This window comes from Amphiura filiformis, chromosome 19 (assembly GCF_039555335.1).
Source record: "Amphiura filiformis chromosome 19, Afil_fr2py, whole genome shotgun sequence".
Lineage (NCBI taxonomy): Eukaryota > Metazoa > Echinodermata > Ophiuroidea > Amphilepidida > Amphiuridae > Amphiura > Amphiura filiformis.
This window is the reverse complement of record NC_092646.1, coordinates 52563753-52590324: the sequence shown is the minus strand read 5'-3', so window position 1 is coordinate 52590324 and position 26572 is coordinate 52563753. Positions and strand designations below refer to the sequence as shown.

General features: G+C 36.9%; 1 protein-coding gene across 3 annotated transcripts; it reads right to left on the bottom strand.

Moving 5' to 3' along the window:
• Positions 1–2: 2 nt before the first annotated feature.
• On the bottom strand, positions 3–26308 carry LOC140141466 (uncharacterized). Of its 3 annotated transcripts, none has more exons than XM_072163337.1 (6): positions 26087–26308; positions 25033–25184; positions 14063–14089; positions 6666–6796; positions 2896–3085; positions 3–130 (listed from the first exon to the last, which is right to left on the bottom strand). In XM_072163337.1, the coding sequence occupies exons 1-6, from the start codon at positions 26179–26181 to the stop codon at positions 9–11; spliced, it is 717 nt and encodes a 238-aa protein (XP_072019438.1). In that variant the 5' UTR covers positions 26182–26308; the 3' UTR covers positions 3–8. The 3 variants fall into 3 exon arrangements, with proteins under 3 accessions (XP_072019438.1, XP_072019440.1, XP_072019439.1); XM_072163339.1 differs by having other exon boundaries at positions 25081–25184; XM_072163338.1 differs by lacking the exon at positions 14063–14089.
• Positions 26309–26572: the final 264 nt, after the last annotated feature.

The following is a 26572-nucleotide window of genomic DNA, read 5'->3' as shown; positions in this document are numbered from 1 at the left end:
TTTGACGCTTAGGAGAGGAGTTTCTTGATGATGATCGTGAGCGATGATATCGTTCTAGATGGGGAGTTGGCTGCTGCTGTCGGAGTGAGGGCTTTCTTGATTGGAGGAGGCTGAGATTGCGATTTATTTCCTAGAAAGAAATCGTCAAAATAAAATTAAGTTTGTGAAGTGACTAAACAACAAAACTACAAAACCTAGTATATTTGTGTACATCCATATCAAAACGATGCACTTGTCGGCTGCTACATGTGTCTCATTTTACATAATACCTAGTAATAAATACCAGACTCATTTCAAGTGGAGGTCCCCTCATATCACCTCAAGTCACTTGATTTAGGAATACAGAGAACATATTCCTAAATCATGTGACTTGGGGATGATTTGAAGTGACCTCCACTTGAGATGAGTCTGGTATTTATTCCTAGCTTTTGTGTGAAATGAGACACATGTAGCAGCCGACAAGTGCATCATTTTGATATGGATGTACACATTTGTGAAAACTAGTGTCCAAATATGTTGTTGGGTAGGAAAAATACCTGTGTCATTGGCCCCTGAACATGTTTAAAGAAAAACCTCTTTAAGTAACCACTTGGTAGTTATGTTTATACATGTTCAAGGGCCACAAGTACATATACAAGGTTTTTCCTGCCCAACTACATTTTTTCCATAGAGCTATTTTTAAAGTTCATGGAATGGAAATAAATCAGTTCTGAATTGCATACCATTGACTTACAAATCATGGGTTTTGGAGCAAGAAGACATATCTGCAATAGCTGCTCTGTAGACATTTTGACAAGTTCTGCATTCTATATTGTACACAATATAAAAATATGGCACACAGCAGCTTCTGGCCCTTAAGTTTTCTTTACACAAGAAGTCACTTGCCATCCCCACACTATGGACCACAATGGTCTCATCCCAATGGCATAGTTCAATAACCTCAATTAAACAATCATAGTGCAAAATTTGACCTCAAGTTTCAGAGTATGAGTTTTTGTACCCAAATTTTCAAAGGTCATTCAATGAATGTGCAAATGTATTGAGGTTAAAGAACTGTGCCTTGATAGATGAGCATGTTGTGGATCCTAGTGCCACTTGTCTTGTTTTGATATGTTCTATTCCGTTGAACATCAACTGAAGCTTGAAAATGCCTGTGTTAGTATTGCTATAATGAGCATTCTTTGGCCCACAGTGTCATATGTCATATTCACACAATGGCAAAATTCTTGACATTAACCAAACCTGAAAGTTTTTACTTTCAAGAAAGAGACGTCAACACCACCCGCAAGATTTTTAACACATTGAGATCATTGTAATGTTAGACTGAATATCACACAGCTGACTAACTTGGTGTCATGGTTGCCAAACCTTTGATTTAATAGCCCAATTGGGTGGCTTTTGGAGATTTTCCCTGCAACTTTCGACAATTTCCTGTCCCATAGAAACTAATGATTATAATAACAACACTTAATATAACTTAAGAAATAAATTGGGCGACTTTTCAATATTGGCTCCTGTGACTTCCGATAGTTTCCTGTCCCATAGAAAACAATGGTTAAGAGAAAAATTTGGCGACTTTTTGATTATTTGACCCGTGATTTGGGCTGAAATTTGGTTCATGATTCTTGGTGGCTTAATCCTAAAAAATTTTTTTAGTTAAGACTGTATGTTGTTCACTCCCCGTGCAGGTGCAAAAAAATTAGAGTTTTCTTCAGGATTTTTTAATCACTTGTCAGTGCACTCTTTCAAGATATAGCATCCATGTGAATGCAGATTACAATACCACAGTTATACAATAACAATTATCACCCTGCAATGTAAGGCCTCAAAATTATGAACTGACTGAGTAAACAATACAAGGAATATCACTGCAAATTATTCATGCAATCAAAAAAAAACTGGTCAGTGAACAGATTTTATTTCTATCATACTGGGACCCACTGTATATGTTGACATTTTCATGAGTTGTACAAAAATGTACTCTTTAAAATAGTTCCCAACTGCATCTATCGAAACTTGGAAAATAACAATATGCCCGAATTATATATTTCAATTTAATAGGCGATGAAAAACACCCAAACCTGCGGACGAACTTTCTGTAGGGGTCAGTCGGTCTCATTTTTTTTTGAAGAGTTTAAAGCAGCCTTACTAATCACAGGAAGCTATAAAAATATGTAAAATCTGATCATTTTTGCAAACATAAGGTATTTTGTAAATTTTCTTCAAATTCATTTTGCCGCCTTATTAAAATCTGCAAAATAAGGAAACCCCCCCCAAAAAAAAGCAAAAAAAAAAAAAAATTGCACAAAAAGTTTCTACTCAAGACAAAGATGTCAATCTTCTAATCTGGACATGCTGCAGTAAGCAAACATTAAATGGATTAGAAAAACCTCCTTAAAGCCAAGTGTCTTAAGTACTAGAGTTAAAAGGCTGAAGGATTTATCAAAATCTTGAATAATAAATCCAATTTTATTGCACCTGCATTAGCAGTAAACAATATCTTGAAATGTTTGCGTGTAACTGTCACCTGCAATTTAGCAGCCCAATTGGGCCACTTTTGGGAGATTTTCCCTGTGACTTTTGACAATTGCCTGTCCTATAAAAACTAATGGTCAAGAAAAAATATGGGGGACTTTTTTAACATTGGCTCCCACGACTTCCGGTAGTTTTCTGTCCCATGGTTAAGAGAAAAATCAGGGTGACTTTTTTATTATTTGACCCGCGATTTGGGTAGAATTTTGTTGGCAACCCTGTCTATTTATAGATCTGCCGTTGCCATGTAAAAACACACAGTATCTAAAATAATTTTAATGGGTGGTGTGGGGATCTCTGTGTAACTGGGGGGAGGGGGCATTTCCCCCAGCCCAAATATAACAGATATTTTTATTTACTTACCAGGTGTCCTAGGTTTTTTGTCATCAGACTGCCTCGATCCATATGTCCTAGGTGATGGAGACCGTGCCGGTGTCTTCCTTGCTGGACCGTCTGCCGTGTCCCCTCTGCCAGTCCTGCCTTTTGGAGCTGCCGGTGACACCGGTCTTTGTCTCGGGGACGGCGGACGGTTAGACCTAGTAGTGTTCTCTTTCTGTTGGATACGAACAGGGATACGTGAGACTCGACTCTGTTTGGGTCTATTGTTGTTATGGTTATTGTTACCGTCGTACAATTACCATGGATACCAATATCATTAGTTCCAAGCATGATGGGGTGGTATATTATTTCAGACATATAGGTGTGAGGTCAGACTGGTATTAGAAGTACATGCAGGCAGAGAGCACAGTTCTAAGTAACAACTTGCAGATAGAAAATCAATACTTTGATGAATTATACCGGTATGATATGGTCCACTGTGGGTGTTCCCTTGATTGATTCACAATTTTCAAGACACAGTGTATGTTTCATTCATTTATCTACATGCCTCAGTCAATTTGAACACAATTTGAACATGTCATCTTAATTGTCCTTATATCGAAGAATATCAACATGTTTCTACTGCTGTTGTAGTTCAAGAATATCTGTGTTTCTACTGCTATTTTTAGAATCTATGGAAGTGTTTCCAGTGCCATTTATAATCCACAATAAGTGTTTCTACTGCTACTTGTAATCCAAGAATATCAATGTGCTTCTACTTCTATTTCCTTGTAATCCTGTGTCCAGCTACATTAAACTTAAACATCTTCCTTGGAGTTTGTTCAATCAATCAATCAATCAATATATCAATCAATCAATCAAACCTTGCAGCTCATAACATAAGCAATATCTCAATACAACCAATATCAAGTGAAAATTGATCAACCGAGAAGCCACAAGCACCAACAGAAAAAACAATTCCTGCTTGAAATTGAAAAAGGATAATTGGTCAATCCCAGTTGGCAGGCACTGCAGCAGAACCTTCCCTACTCAAACACACCAGCAATATGCTGAAGAAAACCACAACAATATTTCGCTTTGCAATTCATTATTTATACAAGTATAAATTCCACAGAATATTATCCAGTGGTATAAATTCCATTTATCCTGTGATATATCCAAGTCTGTTGATTGCTTATAAAATCAAAATTTGATCAGCAGTAAATTGCAGAATTAATATCCACATGTACAATGCAGAAGTGCTTCACACAAGAGCTGCAATAACAGTATGACCATACCAGCACAGTGCATGAACACAACTGTTGGCGAGTTATTCCCATTGTTGCACAATAACAATAGGACACATGAGTTGTAAATAAAAAGATACTTTTCCACTTGGAATCACTTCACAAATATTAAATCCTGGCTTAACTGTCAGCCAAAATGAACTCATCTACAATTGCATAGTCCATTAACCTGCATTTACCAATCAAAAACTCAACATTTGACCTGATGTTATGAGTATGAGTTTTAGTACCAAACACAAGCAAAGGTCAATTTGTAAATGTACAGATATATTAGGGTTATGAAACTATGTCCTTGTTGATGAGGCTGTTAAAGATCTTAGTACTTGGCTGTCAGTGCATATTATTTGGCAGTGGAATGGTAAATATATAGAAGTGTGATATACAACACTGTGGGATATACATTTGGGTGTTGCCAGCTTTGAGTGTTGCCAAAGATTATGATTGATATTGGAATACAGAATACAAAGTATACAGGGCGAGTCAGGTGTTGCCAGTTTTGAGTGTTGGATCTACCAAGTTGTCAAATTGGGCTACCGCATCAAGAGATTGGTATCACTGCATATATACACGGTGTTGATTGTGTTGCCGATCACACTCATTACCAATTTCATTTCCCCTCCAAACTGACACAAAACAAAATTCTGGACTATCATGCATGTGTCTCAAAGAAGTTCATGGTTGCCAACAACCCTCACTTTACACCCGAATTCAGAGAACTTTCTACAGAAATCCAACCAGTGTATACCATCCACATGAAGAAAACTTTACTTCCTCCTACAAGCTGAACCATTATTCCAACTACCAGGGACTAAGGTCATTGACCTCAACACCTGAACACACATCAGCTGACCTCTTCTTACTAAAACCAGAGCTATAACACTCACCAAAAGGCTAAGTGTCACTTTCTCAAGACAAATATTGAATTGGAATTTTGTAACAATGTTGAAATGCCACTTGAGATCCACAGCACTGAATTCTATTATGAATTAGCCACACTTACATTCCCCATTAGCTGCCTTTTCATGCTTATATAGGCATCAATAGGTAAACCTTTCAGGTCATTTAGTGTTAAGCTTACTTATTCAATAGGAAGTGATCAATTGAATATAGATTAAGACTGGGGACATGACCAACTTGATTAACTGTTATAAATTGATGCATTTACTAGTTGATTGATTGATATTGATTGATTAAATTTGTTATTGCTCTGGTTCTCCTTATCATAAAGAGCCCTGCACATCAGGGGAGGGGTACTCAAGTTTGATTTAGTTTGGGTAGAGGTGTGCCACTGAGTATTTGAAAGTGGATCCATCATTGACCATCAGCGTACCAATTTTTCAAGCAATTTGGACCCATTAAAATGTCTTAGTTTTTACAATATTTGGGGGGAAAATTAAAAAAATTGGCTATAGGGAGGCAAAATTGGGCTATTTTCCGAAACAATAGAGAAAAATTAATTTTTAAAATAAAGGACCCATCCATATACCAAAATTGCTGTAGGCACATCCCCATAATGGTCATTTGTACTGAGCACCCCTGGGGTACATCATTTTAATGTAAAGAAGATCACAGGTGAGTGTCGTTGGCAGTGACTTCCTCACGCCCGCAATCTTCATCAGGATATTCCAGTTGAAATCCATACACCCTCTATGAAAGACAAGACCTTGATCTCTCACACAGGGAGTGCGGATTTCAAATGAAGTTACCTGAATTGGTGACTCCATTTGAAATTCACACTCCCTGTGTGGAAGATTAAGGTCATGACTTCCATAGGGTGTGAATTTCCAATGGAATAGCCCATTGCAGTTTAACAGTACCCATCTGCAACAATTGGTAGAACATCCACCCAAGCGAGGGCAGCATTCATCTTATTAACTTATGACTGGTTGTTCAAAATACAAGGCTCAATTTTATTCTTCTGAAATATACTTTACTGTCCCTGACTGTCACACCAATTTGACTTCAACTGAAAGTCCTTTTTCTGATTTAGTCTGATGTAAATTTATCTTAAATAGTAAATAAATTTAATTCATTTCTTGGGTTCACATCCTTTAGGCCAAAAAAATGTATTTGATTGTTGATAGATTCCATCGAGGGGGTAGGGTCGGCCGGTCAAATGTTTTGAATAATATAGCTAAAACATGTGTAGGCCTAATTAACTAAAATAAGTACCCCAAATAGGTGTGTATTGGGATATTTCTCTACTGTATGCCACTTCATTATTTACTTGTTTTTAATAAAAATTTATCAGGGTGTCAGAAAGTTTAAAAGAAAAAAAAAAACTTTCCCTGTAATTTCCAAAATTGGGGTGGGTATTCTTTTGTACAGTAAAACAAAATTTTTCCATTTTCCCAGATAATAGGGTCCGGCAGGCGAGGACAATCAAACAATTTTATTTGGCCTTTTTGCATGTGATCTGCAAGCAAAAGCTATTTTTGTCTCACATTGTCTTAATTACGGCCTGCCAAAGTGAATCACATTATAGGCCCTCATATACAACCCAATTACCTTTTCTGTTTTCTTGATATCATCTGTGGTTTTTGCGGGGCTAGTCCTTGTATTCGGCGATGTCCTTTGTGGCCTGGGTGTGTGTGTGGGTGTTGATTGTGCTGACTTTATATCACGTGGTGTATACAGTGCTGTAAACATAATGACAATGAGTAGTATGATTAGAATATAAACTTTGACACAGAGCATCTACTCAAATAGGTCTAGGCCAAATTGTTGCATCTGTACACTTATTGATAAATAAAACAAGGTCCAATGCACTTATATGAGCGACACAACAAAACGCACAGACCAATTTTGAGTTGGTACTCCTATAATCTCTATGGGGAGAAAGCAACAATAAGGCCTATACGTATTTGGAACTATATCGACACAGTCCAACCTCTTTTATCCAGCCATGATGGGACCAAGCACTGCACTGCATGGAATGTCCACAGTGCTGATGTTGGGACAACACGAAATCACTGAAAAGATGGCATTTCAGTTTAACACAGTGCTGTATGTAAGGAAGAGATGTGTCTTTTCAGAGCATTGAAATAACACAGCATTGAAAAACATGTTTTACATTGGGGATCTCCATACAAAGATGTACGGATAAGGGAGCCTGGACTGTATATACATGCATTTACCAGTATTGAAGAGTGCTTCATTTTGCCTCATCAACAAGAATCTTGGAACTCACATTCCATGGAGCTATTCACTGGCAATGATAATCAATGTTAACAGATCATGATACATACATTCCTAGATCCCTGATGCAGGTGATGAGAAAGCCCTCTTCAGTTGGCCAGAATCACTTCACTTTTCTACAACTATCTACCCTCCTAACTGTCTAAGGTCTACCATTTCAAAAAACCATACTCTTTCACTTTGCTTGATTTTTTTTCAAGAAATTTCCCAAGAAATTGTCAGTGGCTGCAAAAATGAGCAGCATTACGATTTGGGCTATTCCTGTTGATCTCCATCCACCCCCTGTGGAAGACATGCATACAATCTCCCACACAGGGAGTGTAGATTTCAAATGGAGTCACCCATTCAGGTAACCCCAATTGAAATTCGCCCTCCACGAGTGATAGATTATGGTCATGTCTTCAATAGGGGGTGTATCATGGATTTCAAATTGAATGGCCCAAAGCTCTCCTGAAGACATGCAAGGAGAGCAGTAAGGAGAGAGGTATATTGCTCCCCTTATATAAGACCTGATTTATATATAATAGTCTTCACACAATGACTCATGATGGCAATATTTTCTAGCATCTTGAAAAAAAGTATGCTTTTTAAAATCAACAAATTGTAAAGGAAAAAAATAAATGTTAAAATAATAAATATAATGGTGCAAAATAAAAAAAAAAAGTGTAATAAGCAAAGTCCACATATTTGCACATGCAAGTGAGTTTAACTGCAACTGAATATGACTAAACATTAATGGGACACACTATAGAGTGAGTGTACACCGTTGGGAGCACAATTAGGGGACGAACTGTAAAGTGAGTGCACATCTTTAGGACCACAATTTGGGAACACAGTGTAAGTATAAAATAAGAGGAAATTCTGTATATTTGAGATACAATAAGATGAAGGTTTCCATTATGATATAGGGAATAAAAAGCTATATATATGCTGGCATAGCCAATGGGGACCCGTTTCAAACAATTTGGCGGATGCAAGTAATGTATATATGAAGTAGCTTAATATTATATAGCTAATAAATACAATACAATTTATGAATCAAAATAATATTAACTTAAAAGCAAATACAATTGCCCCGACACCCTGTATCTTTCTTATACCCATGACAAAATCTCAGGGCTTAGATTTTGACAAGAATCACAGAATCGATTCTCGTAAGATTCGGTTGCGAGAATCAACTTCTCTCATTGTATCATACAGTAAGTGCTGTGACTATGATGGATTTTGATTCTCGCAAACCAAGACAAAATCTAGGCCCTGATTCTTGTAAACAAGCATAGGGTGTTAATTCAGATCACATCATTATTTGTGTGACATAAACCACAAATTTGCATGGGTAGGCCCTATAGCAAGCTTTGAATTCGTCTTTTTTTCTCATGTTTTGAGAATTGTAAGGCAATGATACAAGTGTATGTCCCTGTGCCATGCATGCATGTTGTGTGTGCTAGCTAGATAGGGCTCCATGCTATCCAGGTACACCAAAAACATGGAATAACATGAAATATTTTTTACAGACTTTTTGGGAGTAAAAAGCACAGCTGGGTACTAAAATACGAGTAACGAGGTCTCTAATCAGTGCCGCTGACAAGGGGGGGGATACAAGAGGTGTGTTACCCCGGGCCCAGGGTCCTAGGGGGCCCGTGAAATAAAGCATACCTGAAAGGGTCCATAAAAGAAAAGATACTCAGGGGCCCGTAAAAAAGGGGGCCTGTGCGACCATTTTACCCGCGGGTCCATAATGGCTCTCGGTGACACTGTCTCTAATACCATTTTGCAACATGCAAATAAATACTGATGTAAAAGAATTGGAGGCAGACATGGTTTTAAGTACAGGAATTCCATCTAGAAGTACTAAGACATACCCTACCACAATACCCAAAACTACTTTATACCAGCTTCAAATGTGTACATATCAGTGGTATGGCAATGGGAGGGGGCACAAGGGGGAAGCTGCCCTCCCTGTCAGGGCCGTTGCAAGCGGGGCGGCCAGAGATACCATGGCTGCCCCATTTTTTGAGAAATTTGTTATGTTTTTCTTTTATATCTCTATTTCAATTTGGGCATATATTTGTAATTTGGCTGCCCCACATTTTTCAACGTTGCTACAGCCCTGTTCCCTGTGCAAAGTCCCCCGTGATATTCTGGCTGCATTGATTATGCTTTTCAGCCCATTTCTCCTCCCCCCTGAAAGTTGCCTAGCTAGTCTGAACTATGAATCCCAAATTACTGTTTACCAATTTTTGCATTAAATGCAAAGAGTTTTCTTTTAAACTGCCATTACTCCGTTTACTTCAACATTCCAACTGCAATCATGTATAATCATTGACAACCATACAACAGAATCAGATGAACACTACACCACCAGACTGCTAATAATGTTATACTTCACCGACACAAAACAGTAAATTCAATTCTAAGCTAAACGCTGTTAAATATTCAATAATCAGGCTGCAATTTGCGAGTGCCCTTTTCAACTAGCGCTATCCAGATGCTGCAATGTAACATGATAATTGTGTGCTTCATGCATTGGGCTATTCCAATTACAACCCACACTACCCCTGTGGAAGATTTAGCTTAAATCTTCCACAGTGGTAGTATGAGTTTCGAATTGAATAGACATTTGGGTAACTTCCATTTAAAATACTCACTCCAATTATGGATGATATAGGTAAAGCCATACAGGGGAGTATGGGTTTCAAAATGATTAACCCTGACCAATTACATTTGAAAAACATTCTCCTCTGTTTAAGATATTTCCAAAATCTTCCATAGGGATAGTGTGGATTTCAACTGGAATAGCCCATTGTGGCTAGCTAGAAATCCAGCTGCAATCTGTTTTATGTCGTCTGCAATTTACGCTTCCGAAAATTACAATTATTTAAAAAAAACTACCGTACTGACGCGAGTATAGTCCCACCCCGTTTTTGGGTGAACATTTTTCAAAATACTCGAATTTAAAAAAAAACAAAAAATTAAATTTTTGAATTTGAATGCATTTTGAAATCATTAGTAGAGTATGACATGAATACAAATGATCTATTTTCATATTAAAAATACAAAACATCTTGAAATTTAAAAAAATTTTTTTTTTTTAGGTTAACCATGAATGATCCTAGCATTTAGGTCTAAGTCCTGGGACACTCCAAAGCTGAAAAAATAAATAACTTAAAAAAAAAAAAAAAAATGTCAATTTCTGAAATTTTTCGAAAATTTTGGGGTGGGACTTTACTCGAAAGTGGGACTATACTCGCGTCAGTACGGTATTTGCAACACACGATATAGAAATACTGGCAACTCAAACAGCCTTGTTTGACAAATTGCATGGCATGTTAATTTAGAATGTACTTTTTCGCTTCTGTATCTAGCTACAATATTTTTAATAATGTTCTGAAATTTGATCACTGCCATATTTAATGGAAGCAATAAAATTGTTTGTAATAATTTTTATCGTAAATATGACAGACATTTTTGTCTGAGGTTGGAAAGAAGTTGAAGCAGCATATATTTTCTTTTTGTTGTGAAGCACACAGTTAGGGTGGCATTTTGGTTTGAAAATGGTTCACAAAATAAACAAGGTACAAATTTGATGCTGTGCTATCAATTTGAACATTGAAGCATCTAATTTTGCTCTATATGTCAAACTCTGTAACATCCCCATGCAGCAACTTATGTAAAACATGCAAGCAATTTTAGTGGCCTCTGAGCCACTATTGTTTTGTTTTTTCAAATTTAATATATAAAATAAAAAATAAATGTAGATGTTTATATAGCGCTTTATGCTGTAAATAGCCTCAAAGCGCTTTACATTTATTCCGCCGTCATTAGAATATGTCGAAACCACGCTTGTTGGCTACAAATGGTGCAGGGTTCATCAGTACAATGACAGTGACTACCCCTAACAGCTTCCCATTGCACCTGGGCGTGGTGAGGCAAAGCTTGCCCAAGGGTGCAACACGGTAGTGGGACGGGGACTAGAACCAACACACATCGAGCAAGCTCTCAGATTATGAGTCCAAGGATGTAACCACTGAGCCACTGTGTTCTCTTATATGCCGAGCATATCTAGGCATTAACAGGGCGATAAGACCAAGTGACCTGGTAAAGTGGGGTCGCTGTAGATAGCGATTTGGGGCATTTTTACAGGACAGGTAAGTTAATGTAGGTGACAATCAAGGGCTACCCTGATCGAGGGTTACCCTTTGGAGCCGAAAGTACCAAGGTCTTAAGGATCAACTGCCCTGCCTTTTCCAGACGAGCCACCGGGAGAGCGGATTTTATGATTATTTTTTAGACAGAGATTATGAACTCAGGACCTCTCGCACCAAAGGCAAAGACCTTAACCAATGTGCCACACGTCTTGCCTATATATTCCTCGAATATCTAAATAAATATACCAGTAATGATGGCGACAATCACATACCTCTTGTATGACAAATATTATGTTTACTTATAATTTTGCTGCATCAAGTCTGAAGTTTTGATCACTTTGATGCACCCAAATTGTAACATATTACACCAGAGTGAACAACAATCTTTATAAATGCATATTATTATCATAAGAGCGATGTGATCTTGATGAAGTGGCGCTATACAAGGGCACAATATATGATGAAATTTATGATGCATTTTCTTTCCAACATGCATAGACTAAAACCGACAGCTTAAAGACTTATTTCATGCTCTCATCCACCAATACCAACATTTATTTTCCTTTGAAAACTGCCAAATCACTACTAGAAATAATTTTGTAATAAGCTATGATGCTATAATGTTAAAACCATGCTGATATAACACACTGTATTTGAGGGAAACAGTCATATTAACTAATGTAATGCATGCCAAATGGAGTTCAAGCAAGCAAGAGAGTATGGTCTTCCAATGGGAGGAAATAAAAGAAAACTTAAATTTAAAAAGATAGAGGCCATCTTTGATATCCACTTTCAATTCATCTTAACCCTCTGAGCACTACCTGCTGATCTAACATTGCCTCTGATTGGTCAATTACATGATATCTTTACTTTAATCACCAATCAGAATGGAGCTTTGCAAAAAATTCACCCCATTTTTTTTTTTTTTTAATGAAATTATTCTAACAATGTTGCTGATAGGTCCGATTGCTAATGAAAACTTCTTTTTGGCCAATCGGCAGGTAGTTCTCATGGGGTTAAATATGCAATATGATTTAGTACATATTTGCAGCACATTTTCTGCATGCTGATTTTTTAATTTGTTTACAAATTTTGCTCTATTTTTGGACAAATCTTTCAAATTGTCAAAGAAATTTTGGGCAAATGGGTCTTGACAGACCAGAATTTTACAAAATATTATAATTGTTCTTGTTCTTGTTCAATAACAGTTAAAAATTTACGTTTTTAAGATGACACCCAACATCTTTATGATTTAAATAATTTTGTTGTAATGATCTAAATATAAACATGATTTATGATACGAAATATTTTTATATATTTTTCCCATTTTAAGGACACATTAATGCAATTATGTGACACGACATGATCCACTCTGACCAAAGTAAGACATTTTAAAAATTGAGCTATAACAGTACTAATGTGCTCCATATATACCTAAGCTTATGGTGGTTGGTCCTTGTGCAGCTCTAATACCCCGTTTACATTGGGCAAAAGTCGTAATCGACTTAAGCCGTATTTTGAATTACGACCGCAAATTAATTCGTTTAGTGGGTGTTTACACTGCATCGGCTTAATTCGATTTCAAATTCGCATTCACGAATATCGAATTTGTTTGTTACCAATGGTAACGGCAGATAAATACGAATTCAACAACGTGTTCGTGTACATTAGCAAAAACTTTTGAATTACGATTAATTACGACTGTACCTGTTTACACGTATGATACGAATTAAGTCGATTACGACTTTAGTGAATTCGATTACGACTTTCGCCCAATGTAAACGGGGTATTAGATGTACGGTATACATAGCATAGCAAAACAATTTTTGGCCTCTTTGAAATGAATGTAACCCCCCTCCCCCAATCCCCCCTGGCCCACAACCAAATATAACTGAGAACCCCCTCTCCTTGGCATACTTGGTTGCAATGTTATGAACTTCATATATGTCCATTTTCTTATGTCTGTTAATGTTTTTTTTGCTTCTAATTTTAACCTATATCTCAATTTCAATTATTGCTGATATTGGTCTGATTGAATCATTATGTCACACTATCATATTCAAACTAGAATTTTTGACTACCGTATTTAGTCAAATAGTTGCCCCCCCTCAAATAAACGCCCCCACCACTTTCTTCAACCAAGATGTTTCAAAAATGCCGATATTTCCATGCTATCTTGTGTAGTAAGCTTACCAAGTTGCACACATGGTCCATAATAGCATCAATAATTGGCGAAAATCTGGATCAGAAACCCGGAAGTGAGCCAGAAGTCAGTGTTTCTAGTTCATAGTTCGTCATTTTAGCGTGTGTTTTTAGTTTACCTAATGATTTTAACGGGAATTATCGTTCTAAAATTGACCTTGAATAAACACCCCCTTTGAAAATGTAACGCCCGGGCGTTTATTTGACCAAATACGGTAGTTCCTATAATAGAACAATGTAGCATTATTTCGATGAAATTTTGAGTGAAAATGGTTAATGATGTGTTAGGTGTCACCGTGAATCAAAGATGGCGTCGTTAAAAGGCACAGAGGGCGGTAGAGTTACGCCTAAGCTTACCTCGCATCCGTCGTTTTGCCGCGTTGGCTTCGGGTGAAAAAATGGGGAAGAGAACCCAGGGCAAAGTGATTGGTAACTCTTAAATTGATTATATTATTAAACAATAGAGAAATAAACGAATACTAAAAATACGAAAAGCTGATGGAAAATAAAATTGCAAGCAAAATGGAGGCAAGCTACTGCATTAACGCAGAAGCTTAAACTGAAATGTTGGTGGAAATGGAAGGCATGGCAGGGGGGTGTTGGTATGGTTATACCCAATGGAAGTCCAGAATGATTATATAATATTTCTTGTATATATATATATAGTCCAGAAAGTCATGCAAAGAAACAGCATTGGGCTATTCCATTTGAAATCCACACTACCCCTGTGGAAGATTTTGGAAATGTGTTCCACAGAGGGAGTAAGAATTTTGAATGGAATTTGATCATTAGGCAGTTCCATTTGAAACTCACCCTCCCTCTGTGGAAGATTCAGGTTGAATCTTTCTCAGAGGGTGTATGGAATTCAAATGGTGCTGCCTAATGTGCTAATTCAATTGAAAATTCATTCTCCCTCTGTGGAACATATTTCCAAATCTTCCACAGGGGTAGTGTAGATTTCAAATTGAATAGCCCGTTTTGCGCACTTTTATGTAGCTATATCGGGATTTACGTATATAAATGCAACATGTACATGTATACAATATACATGTACATGTGAGGTATTGGTTATATTAGTGCAAGGAATTTAATATTGAAGAAATTTCAAATTTCAATCATATTTTGATTGCACCTTTGAATTCAAGTTCATAAATAATGCTGAAGAGTATAACGCTGGTATATCTACAGGAGGCTGTCATAAACAACTTGTGCATCTTTTTCCCATCAGAATTCACAACTCCAGTAATTCCTATATACTTAATGTGTGATAAATTGTGAGTACACCTTCACTTGATATAGATTTTCTGGATATCTTGTCCTCCCAATACTTTCAAAGAACTGTGTGGAAAGAGATGTTTTCCTGTACAAAGTACATGTACACCAAGTTCTTTCCTTTTGTAGATAATTTCCAAATATTTTTCTTGTCTGACTTGAAATAATCAATATGGTGTACTCAGTAGCATAGCATGTTACCATGTACATGTTCCGGCGGTCTCATATATCTATTAATCAGGACACAGTGACAGCACTGGAAGGTCTATAATAGACAACACACCACTAAACGCCTAACCACAAATCATGTCAAGCTTGCACACCAGTGTCAAATTTACAAATTTCCAGCTTTGGATGTTGCAACTCTACCAGGCAAACAAGTTATCTTCCTTGTTTTTTAGTACTGGAACTTTCACATGAGATGACTCATGCTGCTATTGGGCTATTCCATTTAAAATCCACACTACCCCTGTGGAAGATTTTGGAAACATCTTCCACAGGGGGAGTATCAATTTCAAATAGAATGAAGACATTAGCAGCTCCATTTGAAATGCATCCTCCCTCAGTGGAAGATTCGGGTTGAATCTTTCTCAGAGGGTGTATGAAATTCAAATGGAGCTGCCCTAATGTGTCCATTCCATTTGAAATTTATACTCCCCCTGTGGAAGGTATTTCCAAAATCTTCCACAGGGGTAGTGTGGATTTCAACTGGAATAGCCCATTTCTCCAGTAGAATGAACTACAGAATGAGTTCATAGTCAATATCTAACCACGAGCAAGTCAGCTTTCTTGAATAGGCACATATTAAAGAGATGCTGTTAGACATGTATTGGGAAGACATCATCAATTTTTTTAATCAAAATTCTGATTTTCACTCAATTGCAATGTACTCGAATGAACTAAAATACTCTGCAAAAAGCAAGGCCTAAGGTACTGTATTTGTGACAAACAGCTGTGATTTTGCTTAAAATATTGGGATCCTGAGATCAGCCAATCAGATTCAACGATACATGCATTCATGATGTAGACGCTGGAATGAAATGGAAATTTTCTTTCATTTTACTTCATTAGTTCAGTTCAAAATCAAAAAAGCAAATAGGTCTATCCTTCATGAAATTATTTCGATTATAAGCTAATGCAAACCCTAACCATATCCATAATCCTAACCCTAAACTAAATCTAATCCTAATCTTAACCCTAATTTTTACATGACGGAGTAACTGAAACATATCTGACAGCGAAAACTAAACATTTTATGGGGGAAAATTCTAATTTTTGAAGAAAGTTTATACCTATTGTTGTAAAGCACCAACTTTTCAATCTTGTATTTGTTTTCATTGCTATTAATAACTCACAAATTGTTTTCTCTCGCTTCAAATTTGTGGCTACTTCTTACAATTATGACATATAATATGGATTCAATAAAAATGCCCCTTTAATATTGCTAACTTGAGATAATGTCAAATGTTCAAAACAGGATGTGGGATTTGAGACATGTCCTCATTGGATCTATAACATGAATAGCTGTAAGTAAAAACATCCTATTCTCAATGTCAATCACCGCTCCCAGTCTTCAATTCTATTTTCAAAGCTTTCAGGCTTTTTCCCAACTTGACATGGATTAAATTGGCATTTATTTCCCACTTTAGAATGAAATTGCTCAAATCATGATAAATTGCACCAAATGTTTGAATTGATCAAAATTGTGGATTTAATCTGAGACAGCCGAGTTGCAATGCGTAATTGGCGACAAAGTAAACAAAACATTGCAAGCTCAGCAATGTTACTTTCATGCAGCCATGTTGTCTGTGAGGTATTTTTATACACGCCCATGAAGTAACATACTTTCAATGATGTAGTGTTCATATCGATATTTTCTTTCATATCAAAATTTAAATGTGCCAATTTCAAAGAGAGAGTAGATTTTATTTATTAAAGAGTCCCAATGGAGGGTAAGAAAGTGTACCTCCCGTTTGCTTGTGCCAGTAATGCGTTGTTACAAAGGCCGCTTTACCAAACCCGTTGGTCAATTACATGTAGCAAAATTAAAATTCTGACAAAAAAAACTATTTCATTTCAAATCTCTGTGATTGATTCATGTAATTCTAGGTAGATCACTATTTTTGTCTCCATACTTGACAATTCAATATTGTAGTGTTACAAACCTGTTGGTCAATGCCATGAAATGAAACGAAAATTCTGAGAAAAAAAACACCATTCATTTGAAATCTCTGTGATTAATTCAGGCAATTCTAGGTACAGAGGAAATATATCAGCAAGTATGAAGATTGAATTCAAAGGCGTACAAAAATGACTATTCTATTCTGCTATAGACAGTGGCGGCACCAGAATTTTTCCCCAGGGAGGGGGCATTCGAGAGGGGGCAATGTGATTTTGGGTGTGGTCCAAAATTATGACAGTTCATCGAAATTTCTATGCGGCAGATGTAATTTTTGATCTTTTTGTTTATATTGGGGGAGGTAAAATCTCTGACTGGGTATTTCTCCTAATTGGCGTCCGCCACTGTCCACAGATATAAAAGAACATTCTACAGTGATTGAAGTAGTTGAGTAGAGAATTGACAAATCTAGAGAATTGCAATATAAGTCATGAGAGAGGCGCAACTGGTTATCAATTTGCTATAGATCTCAAAAGATTTCATCATAGGCCTTCAAAAGTGTTTTTGAAGGCCTATGATTTCAGTAATGGAATATCATGCTATACTACTAAGCTTATAAAGGGAATAGAAGAATTACTATTACACATGTAGGCATTGGTCTTCAGTATAAAATGAACATTTGATTAAGAAATCTAGGTAACTGTGTTTACGAGATCGAGGGATTCATTGGGTACATATGACGTTTTTCATGCTACATACATGATAAAGACATCGGTGAGAGGAAAGGTGCAATATAGTTGACAAGCTATGGGATTATCTGTCTGGTACTGTGCTATGAGGAAGTGTTTCAAGTCCAGGAAGGATTGAAAACGAGAGGCAATTCACCTTATCATGACACAGACATGCATCATATATAACACAACCAGTAGGGTAGTGATACTATTGTCAAGTATAAATATGGGTTGATTATATTAGATGACTAACGATTATGAAAAATAAATAATAGCATTGAGTTTGAATTGTGCCTGGCCTACTTTCAAATCAAACACAGTTCAGTGGCGCTACTTCAGCTTGTAGCACAGGGTGGGCTCAAATGAACTTTACCCCGTTTCCTGACCCCCAGGTCAGAACCAACAATCACACAGTTTTGGGGGCAACAAATGCCAAATTTTACCACCCGAAAGAATTCCTGGAGCTGCCCCTGACCAAGTTACCCATCTCATAAAAAGTTGGGCAAATAAGTGGTTAATCTAAGACAATATTTGAGACTGACTACGATGTCGCAACTTAGTCCTTGTATGACATTGGGATCAATATTTCCTCCTAGTTTGGCTATATATCTGGGCTTGTTAAAAGTGACTAAGAGGAGTCAAAGATTCTGGTCGATCCTTCATGTAATTATTTCGTGTAAGCTAATCCTAACCCTAATCCTAACCCAGGGGTGTGAGAGGCCAGACCAAAAACGAGGAAAATCACTAAAAACAGCGTAAAATTAGGGTAAAAACGCCAAATATGGGCTGAAAATAAAAGAAAAACACATAAATTTTGGCAACAAAAAAAGAGGAAATCAGCTGAAAAGAGGAACTCTCACATCCCTGCTAACCCTAATCCTAACCCTAAACTAACCCTAACCTTAACCCTAACCCTAATTTTGTGTAAAATTACATGAAGGAATAACCCAGATTCCTCCTGCAATGCTAGGATCAATATGCTACATGTAGATTAAAATTTTTTCAAATTTTCCACTTTGTGAATATATCATAGTGCAATTATTGGAATTACCAGACATTGTACAAAATGTGTGTACAATTGTGCCAAAATGGTAAATGCCATGTGCAAAAACATATGCAAGTGATTAAATCGATGGAATAAATAGTTGAAATATAAAAAGTAGCATGTACGTACAAGACAACAATGTTAAATTGATCACATAAATGTAAACATGCATATTTTGCTATTTATATTTGATTATAGTGCAAAATGGTTTGGTTTTCTGGGTATGATAAACAGCCTACCATCATTAAAATTTAAAAGGGAGTTTAATAATTAGGATTGTTTTAAATTTGTTCCTACCCTTGTAAATTGGACAATTCAATTGAAATCCACACCCCTATGGAAGACATGACCTTAATCTTCCACACAGGGTGTGTGGCATTCAAATGGGGTTACCTGAATAGGTGACTTCCATTTCAATCTACACCCCCTGAGTGGGATATTGAGGTCGTCCACAGGGGGTGTATGGATTTCAACTGGAATAGCCCAATAAAGGGCTTTATATCCCACCACAAAAATAGCAAGCTTAACAATAACAAAGCTTACTGTCAAAAATTTTCATTATAATTGCGCTGTGGATACACGCTCTATCACCACAGAAACATGGGTTATAACAAAATTCTGGCAATTATCTGATAAGCTATTTCTGTTAAAATTAAACAATAGCAACGCAATGACAATAGTGCAGGCATAATGGTGAATACACAATGCACATTCTAGCTAATAACATCAAGAATACAATGAATAATAACAAGTATAGAATTATAATGAAAGAGCAGAATTATTGGTGCTATTAGGCAGGCAACCTCCCCACACCTTGCAGTGATTATAATAGGGATTTTACTCGGGTCTTTTAAGGGATATTTCTTTATGCAAATGAAAAGGTGGTTTTTATATATATATAAATATATGATATTGGCAATAAAATTTAAGCACGACACAGTGTTGACTAACACGCTCATCAAATAAATAATGTAAGAGTAGCAATTCAAAGCCAATGTGGAGTTATTAAAAAAATTGTCATGTGATATTTGCTAGCAAATTGAAATAAAATTTGTAATAACAACATTGGCTATATTAGCATTGTGTATGATTATGAGTTCCGGTGATGTGAACCCTGTAAGTCATTATTAATAATATCAATATGAAAACTGAAAATGCAGTTAAATAATAGCGACCAAGAATTTTTTTCTCCATGAAAATAACCCGTAAAAAAGAGGGAAAAAACTTTATTGGACAAATATGGGATGGAAAGACCAGAATTACTGGGTAATTCTAACTAATTTAACAGCTGCCTAAATTTAGTTTTAATTCCCTAAAACTATTTTATGCATTCCAGGATCACAACTATTAGGCTATTCTACTTTAAATCTACACACCCCGTATCGAAGACATGATGTTTTAAAATCTCCTACACAGAGAGTGTAGATTTTAAATAAAGTCACCCATTCAAGTAACTCCACTTGAAATTCACACTCCCTGTGTAGGAGATTTAAGTCATATCTTCGATAGGGGGTGTAAGGATTTTAACTAGAACAGCCGATTGATTCTATGTAAACTATAGAGTAACAAATCATATCATGTTGTACTAGGCCTGATAAGAATTACTATGTAACTAAAAGATGGGGTAAGCTTAACAGCTGGTGGAAATAATTTCATTAAAAGTTTCATAATCAATTGATTACGTTTTGTGCATTGATGCAAAAGATGGTTCATAAAGAATTCAGATTGCAATTGATATTTCATGACATGAGCTTATTATTAAATACTTCCCACTGAACCACAACTCACTTTGGAAGTGGCTCAGTTGCTGGGATCATCATGCAAATTGAAACAAGGAAGTGGCTGCAAACAGAGGGCGCAAACCCTACTGGGCCTTCTCAGAGGCTATCAAAGAATGTGTCATATGTTACAACTGGTATTTCAGTGGAGGTTCATGGCGCAATTAAGCCTATTATGAAAATAATCCCAATTTTGAACAGCATTGGAACCGATTCAAATGCCGTCAAATTTAGTACATAAAATGGCCCAGAAGCCGAGTACAAGCTGTACGTACAGGGCCTTCTCTAATGGCATAGAGCGCAGCTCAACTTTGTTACTTGTTACGAGGAAAGTCGTATATTTGCACCTTGCAAGACTGAATAAACGGGACAAGTGAATAAAAAACAAAGTTAAGTGTGAGCCCTGGTACAATGCTGGAATTGAAAAAAAACACAGTTGGTGTTAACCCTAACATGCCTGAGTACTACAAAATACTACTTGATATATGCGCTGTTCATGCGTGCATCCCACGTGGTGTGATGACGCCATCGCCCTAAGTTATATATATAGGCAAGGTTTTGCTGGCCAGCGAAGCCCAAGACCCGTGGCAAAGTGTCGCCGAGCCAGTGGTTGGCATGCGAGGGGTCTCGGGTTCGAATCCCACGCGGAGCAAACAACTTCTTTCTTTGTTTTCTCCCTTTATTCCTTCCTTCTTTCCCTTCCCGTCGCCAAAAAGCCCCTGACGGGTTAGGGTCAACCTGCATACCTCCCAAAACAATGTTGGACTTTCTGCATTTATGCATCTTGAACCCTAACAATTTTGTGACAGACCCCATCCCCAACTTTTGGACTTACTAATAGCTAATTGGACCCCTTTTGTTTTTCGCCTTAATGCTAACCCGCTGACAAAACTTTTCTAAAGTTTGAGAAATTGAAAAGAAATTGGCAAACATCTCCACCAGTTAAGCTTCCCCATAGGATTAATTCTATATCTGATACAAATTTGGTTGTAGACTCTCTATAAGAAGATATATTAGTTTTGGGGTGTCTATCATATATACTCAAAAACTATGATAGTAAGTTTCTACAGTGGGGTGTTTGGAATTCAATCAATACACAGATATCCTGTAAAACCAAGGATGCCTGACGGAAAATGATGAATGAAAAAAAAAGACAAATTATAAATGAAATGGTAAATGTATTGATTAATATAATCAGTTTGGAAAACAAAATAGAATCATTGTCATTTTGACAATTGAGGAACTGTGCCGATTTGACTAATGAGGAACTGGGCCAATTTTGACAATTGAGGTACTGGGCTGATGTTTACAAGAACATAACCTTTTTGAAATGAAAATAAGACAAAATAAAAATAAAACAACAACAAATTATAAACATGTATAACCAAAATGACAGACATGAAATGAGGAAATTAATGAATTGTACAGTTTCAGCTGCAAACATAACTGACATGTGATCACCAAACATGAGAGTAACTGATTACCATGACAACCAACAAAACAATCTCTTTATTATAAATTATTTGAGCCATAACATCCGGCTGAGGACGTAGTTGGTACTGTGAAAGTGCTCCCGGTAAGCAATCAAGTAAAAAAAAAACTTCTAATCAAGCCCTTTGTCCTTTCAAATTGGTAGTAAGTCTACAATGTATCTATCAGATCTGTAACAAGGAATACATGTACAACTACATTGCCAGTGAGTCTCTGTAACAGATATGCAACAAGAGATTCACAACTGAGATACTATAGCCACTAGCCAGGCACCATGAAACAAATATTGGACTATTCCATTTGAAATCCATACACCCTTTACAGAAGACTTGACCTTACTCTTTCACACAGGGAGTATGTATTCTAAATTGAGTTACCTGATTGTGAACTCCATTTGAAATCTACAATCCCTGTGTGAAAGATTAAGGTTGTGTCTTCAATAGGGGGTGTGTGCATTTCAAATGGAATACCGCCCACTTGATTCTCGGCATAACAGTTGGAATAATTCTATGTTCATGTGACACCACAATGACCTCATCCCAAAGGCATACTCCAATAACCTCAATTCAACAATCATAGTGCAAAATTTGACCTCAAGTTGCCGAGTATGAGTTTTTGTACCCAAAGTTTCAAAGGTCATTCAATTAATGTACAAATGTATTGGGATTAAAGAACTGTGCACTAATAGATGAGAATGTTTTGGATCCTAGTGTATCTTGGATCCGAATACCAAGAACTTGCATTCATTCCCGGGGTTGTATTATTCATCAAGATTATGTAGAGTACGCTGGCACACAATGATTAATCACTGTCCACATGAACAAATTCTCCTTAGATTTGAACAACAGCAGAGTCTTACTGCCTATATATCTTAACCTTATGAACACTACCAGTACCGGCTGATCTAAGGACTGTTTTGATTGGTTACAAAGAGGGGGATATCATGTATTGAACCAATCAGAGATATGGTAAGAATAGTCAGTAGGGCTGAATGGGATGAAGCTTAAAATTGCTGAGAAATCTAAAAGCTCTATTTTGATTGGTAACTTACTCAGATGATTATATCGTGTAATTAACCAATCAGAGGCTCTGTAAGAAAGGCAATAGTGCCTGCAGGGTTAACCAGTGTTTGCATAGTGCTATTTACCATAGTACCAAGGTACTATTAATTATTGTGAATGTCAAGATCAGTGGTAAGTCCAACTACATGAGCAGAGCTCGAATGTAGCACCTGTCCGGTAGCAAAATCCAGCCTGTAGAGTGTGGATGCCCCTGGGCAAGCTGAAAATGGTGGCGGGCAAGTTGCAAAATACAGCCAAATCAAATGCCAACTGGTCCAACCTGTAGTAGTGGCCCAGTTGTTACAAAAGTCAAGCGCAATCCCTAATGAACATAGTCAACAAGACTTGAAGGCAAACTTCCACAGAATTTCAAATTTCTTCATAATTTGTTGAAGCAAATTAATTTCCTTGAGTAAACCTCACTAACCAACGTAATTTGACAAATCATTTCTTCATCATTTGTTCAAGCAAATGTTAATCTCTTTCGGTACACCTCACCAACCAGTGTAATTTGACAAATCATTTCTTCATAATTTGTTCAAGAAAATGTTAATCTCCTTTGGTAAACCTTATTAACCATCGTAATTTCCATCTAAATAATAATACAATATCCATTTGCAACTGCAGCTATGTGACGTTGTTGGGCAGGAAAACCTCCTATGTGTTTGTGGCCCCTGAACATGTTTAAAACAAACCTGCCAAGAGATTACATTTTCTAGTTTTGCTTTAAACATGTTCAGGGGCATATGACACAGGAGGTTTTGCCTGCCCAACATGAGCTATCAATGAACCTTTAGCTAGACAAACCATCTAACCTCATTCTCAGATGTCAAATGTATCCACCAATTCAAATATATGACAATATCTGAAGTTTGGTCTGATGAATGAGACAATGTACATGCAGCCACGACCAAAAATGAACATATATCAAATTGACAACAAGAGCCATGTAACAGTAATGTGGGTTTGAAACAGAGCGTGAAATGGAAAATAAAACTAAAATAAACTTTAAAATGTCATCAGTTACAGAAAATAATTGACATAAACAAATGATACAAAAAAGGTCATTCAAAATAAAACCCAAGAAATAAATTTAATGCAGGTTTACAGGAGGTACATGTACTGAGAAACAATTTGAAGTTAAAATCAGAGGAATAATAATCAAATAATAATCAACTTGAGAACTGAAAATGATATATTATGGGCCTCCATCCAAAGCAGGTTGTTTTTTTAAATCTATCAAATTTTCCACAGTTAACTTTCAAATACTTATACTTTCAAATGAATGACGATATGGATTTTGATTTAATAAAAATGTCTTGAAAAGCAACATGTGAATATAGAGCAGCAAATGACGTTGTAAAAAGAAAAAAAAAAAAACAGCTGAGCTCCTATTTCAAACAAGAATTTTTTTTAAAAGGCCAATGCACGGAATGTAACAGCCGTACTGAATAATATATGGCATTCATGACAAAAGCTTGTTCGGATGGAGCAAATTTTGAACAAGAAGTGCTTTAAAAAAAGGATAAAACAGCAAACCCCAGGTCGAACCTAAACAGCATACTTGTTTTGTGTATTAGCTTGTCCTAAAAGGAGGAGCAAATTTCAAACAAGAAGTGCTTTAAAAAAAAAGCAAATAACCCCAGGCCAAACCTAGATGTCATACTAATTTTGTGTGTAAATTACATTGTAGCATGTCCAGATAGGAGGAGTAAATTTGAAACAAGAAGTGCTTTAAAAAAAAGCAGATAACCCCAGGCCAAACCCAGAAACTGGCATTCTTGGTTTGTGTGTGTTAGTAGTTTTAGCTACGTGGGCGTGGACTCTTACATGCAAGGTTAGGGGAGGATTGGTGATGGCGAGGGGGTTGTTTAGTGCCTGGTGATGAAGATCTCCTGTCCACTTCTGTGTGTTCCTTGACTGGAAGGTGAACCTCGAACCAATCGTCCTGATTCGGTCCTAGCCTCACTAGATGCACCGGCCTGGCAAAAATAACAATCAAAATAATTATCAATTAAAGTATTAGAACAATTGCATGTAGGACAAAATGATTTTAACTTTGATTGAACAGAACTATTGAGTGTGGATGATGGTCACTATTTTAACCAGTGAAAACTCAGGAAGCTGAACCTGGCTGTGATGGTTATTCTAAATGCAGGTTGATTGGGGTACTGTATGTGAACAGAGTTGCATCCCTCAACTATGCTAACATCAAGGTTAGCTAACATCCAGGAGGATGCAGAACGGGTGTAAAATCTACAAATCAGTCCATTCCTGGGAACACCCAAATTTTAGGATCTCAGTCTCAGTTTTGTAGCATAAATTTGTAAATATCGTATCGGGACCCACCCTAAAACGGGGACTTGGGCTACATGTATGAGTTATGTTTACACTGAGTTGCAATAGAACTTTTCAATTCCAATGTTTTCAAAGACAGGTGCTGTTAGTTTATAATAATATTCTGGATAATTACACAGCTATTCGGTGTTGCACTTTGCGCAACGTGTGTCACTGGCAAGCACTTATGTTAATCTACGCGAGTGTAAGGCCGCTCACCTATGCTTTGTTGCACCTGGCGCACATGGCTTGGTTTTCCTAACATTTCAGATGTTGATTTGAAAAGGTCTTTTACAGTGTGTTTTGATATAACATGTATGCCTTTCCCTTCATATCTTTTAGCTCACTTACTGGGCCATTCCAGATGAAAATCACACGTATGTAAGACACAACCTTAATCTTCCACATAGGGAGTGTGAATTTCAAATAGAACTACCTGAATGGGTGACCCCATTTGAAATCTACACCCCCTGTGTGGGAGATCAAGGTCATGTCTTCCATAGAGGGTGTATGGATTTTAACTGGAATAGGCCATTGCAGCACATACCTGTAAACAGTTGACATGGAACTAGATAGACGCTTGTTGACACCAAGACTGGACGCCGATGCCGGTCTTCCCGGCCTGTCTGGTCTGTCTGCCATTCGTTCTGCACTACGCCCTCTCGGGGTTGATGCACTCAAAGCTGGGGAGGGTGCGTCACGTGAGCCAAAAGCACTCCACGAGCGCCGTTTTGTATTTGCGTTTTCGGTGCGCTCTCGTGAGCGCCTCGCAAGAAACTTCTTTGCGTTCCTAAAAATTGAAAAGATACAAAATGTCAATAGTATGGTTTACATTAGCTTATTGTTAAAATGAGCAATTCCAGTTGAAATGGAAGATATGACTTTAATCTTTAACACACAGGGGGTGTGAATTTCAAATGGGGTTACCATTTCAACTGCATTTGAAATTTGTATGGGTTTCAAATTGAATTGCCTAAAACAAATTAATATCTGTTTCATCATCTAAAGTCACACATCCAAGTCCAATTTTGGA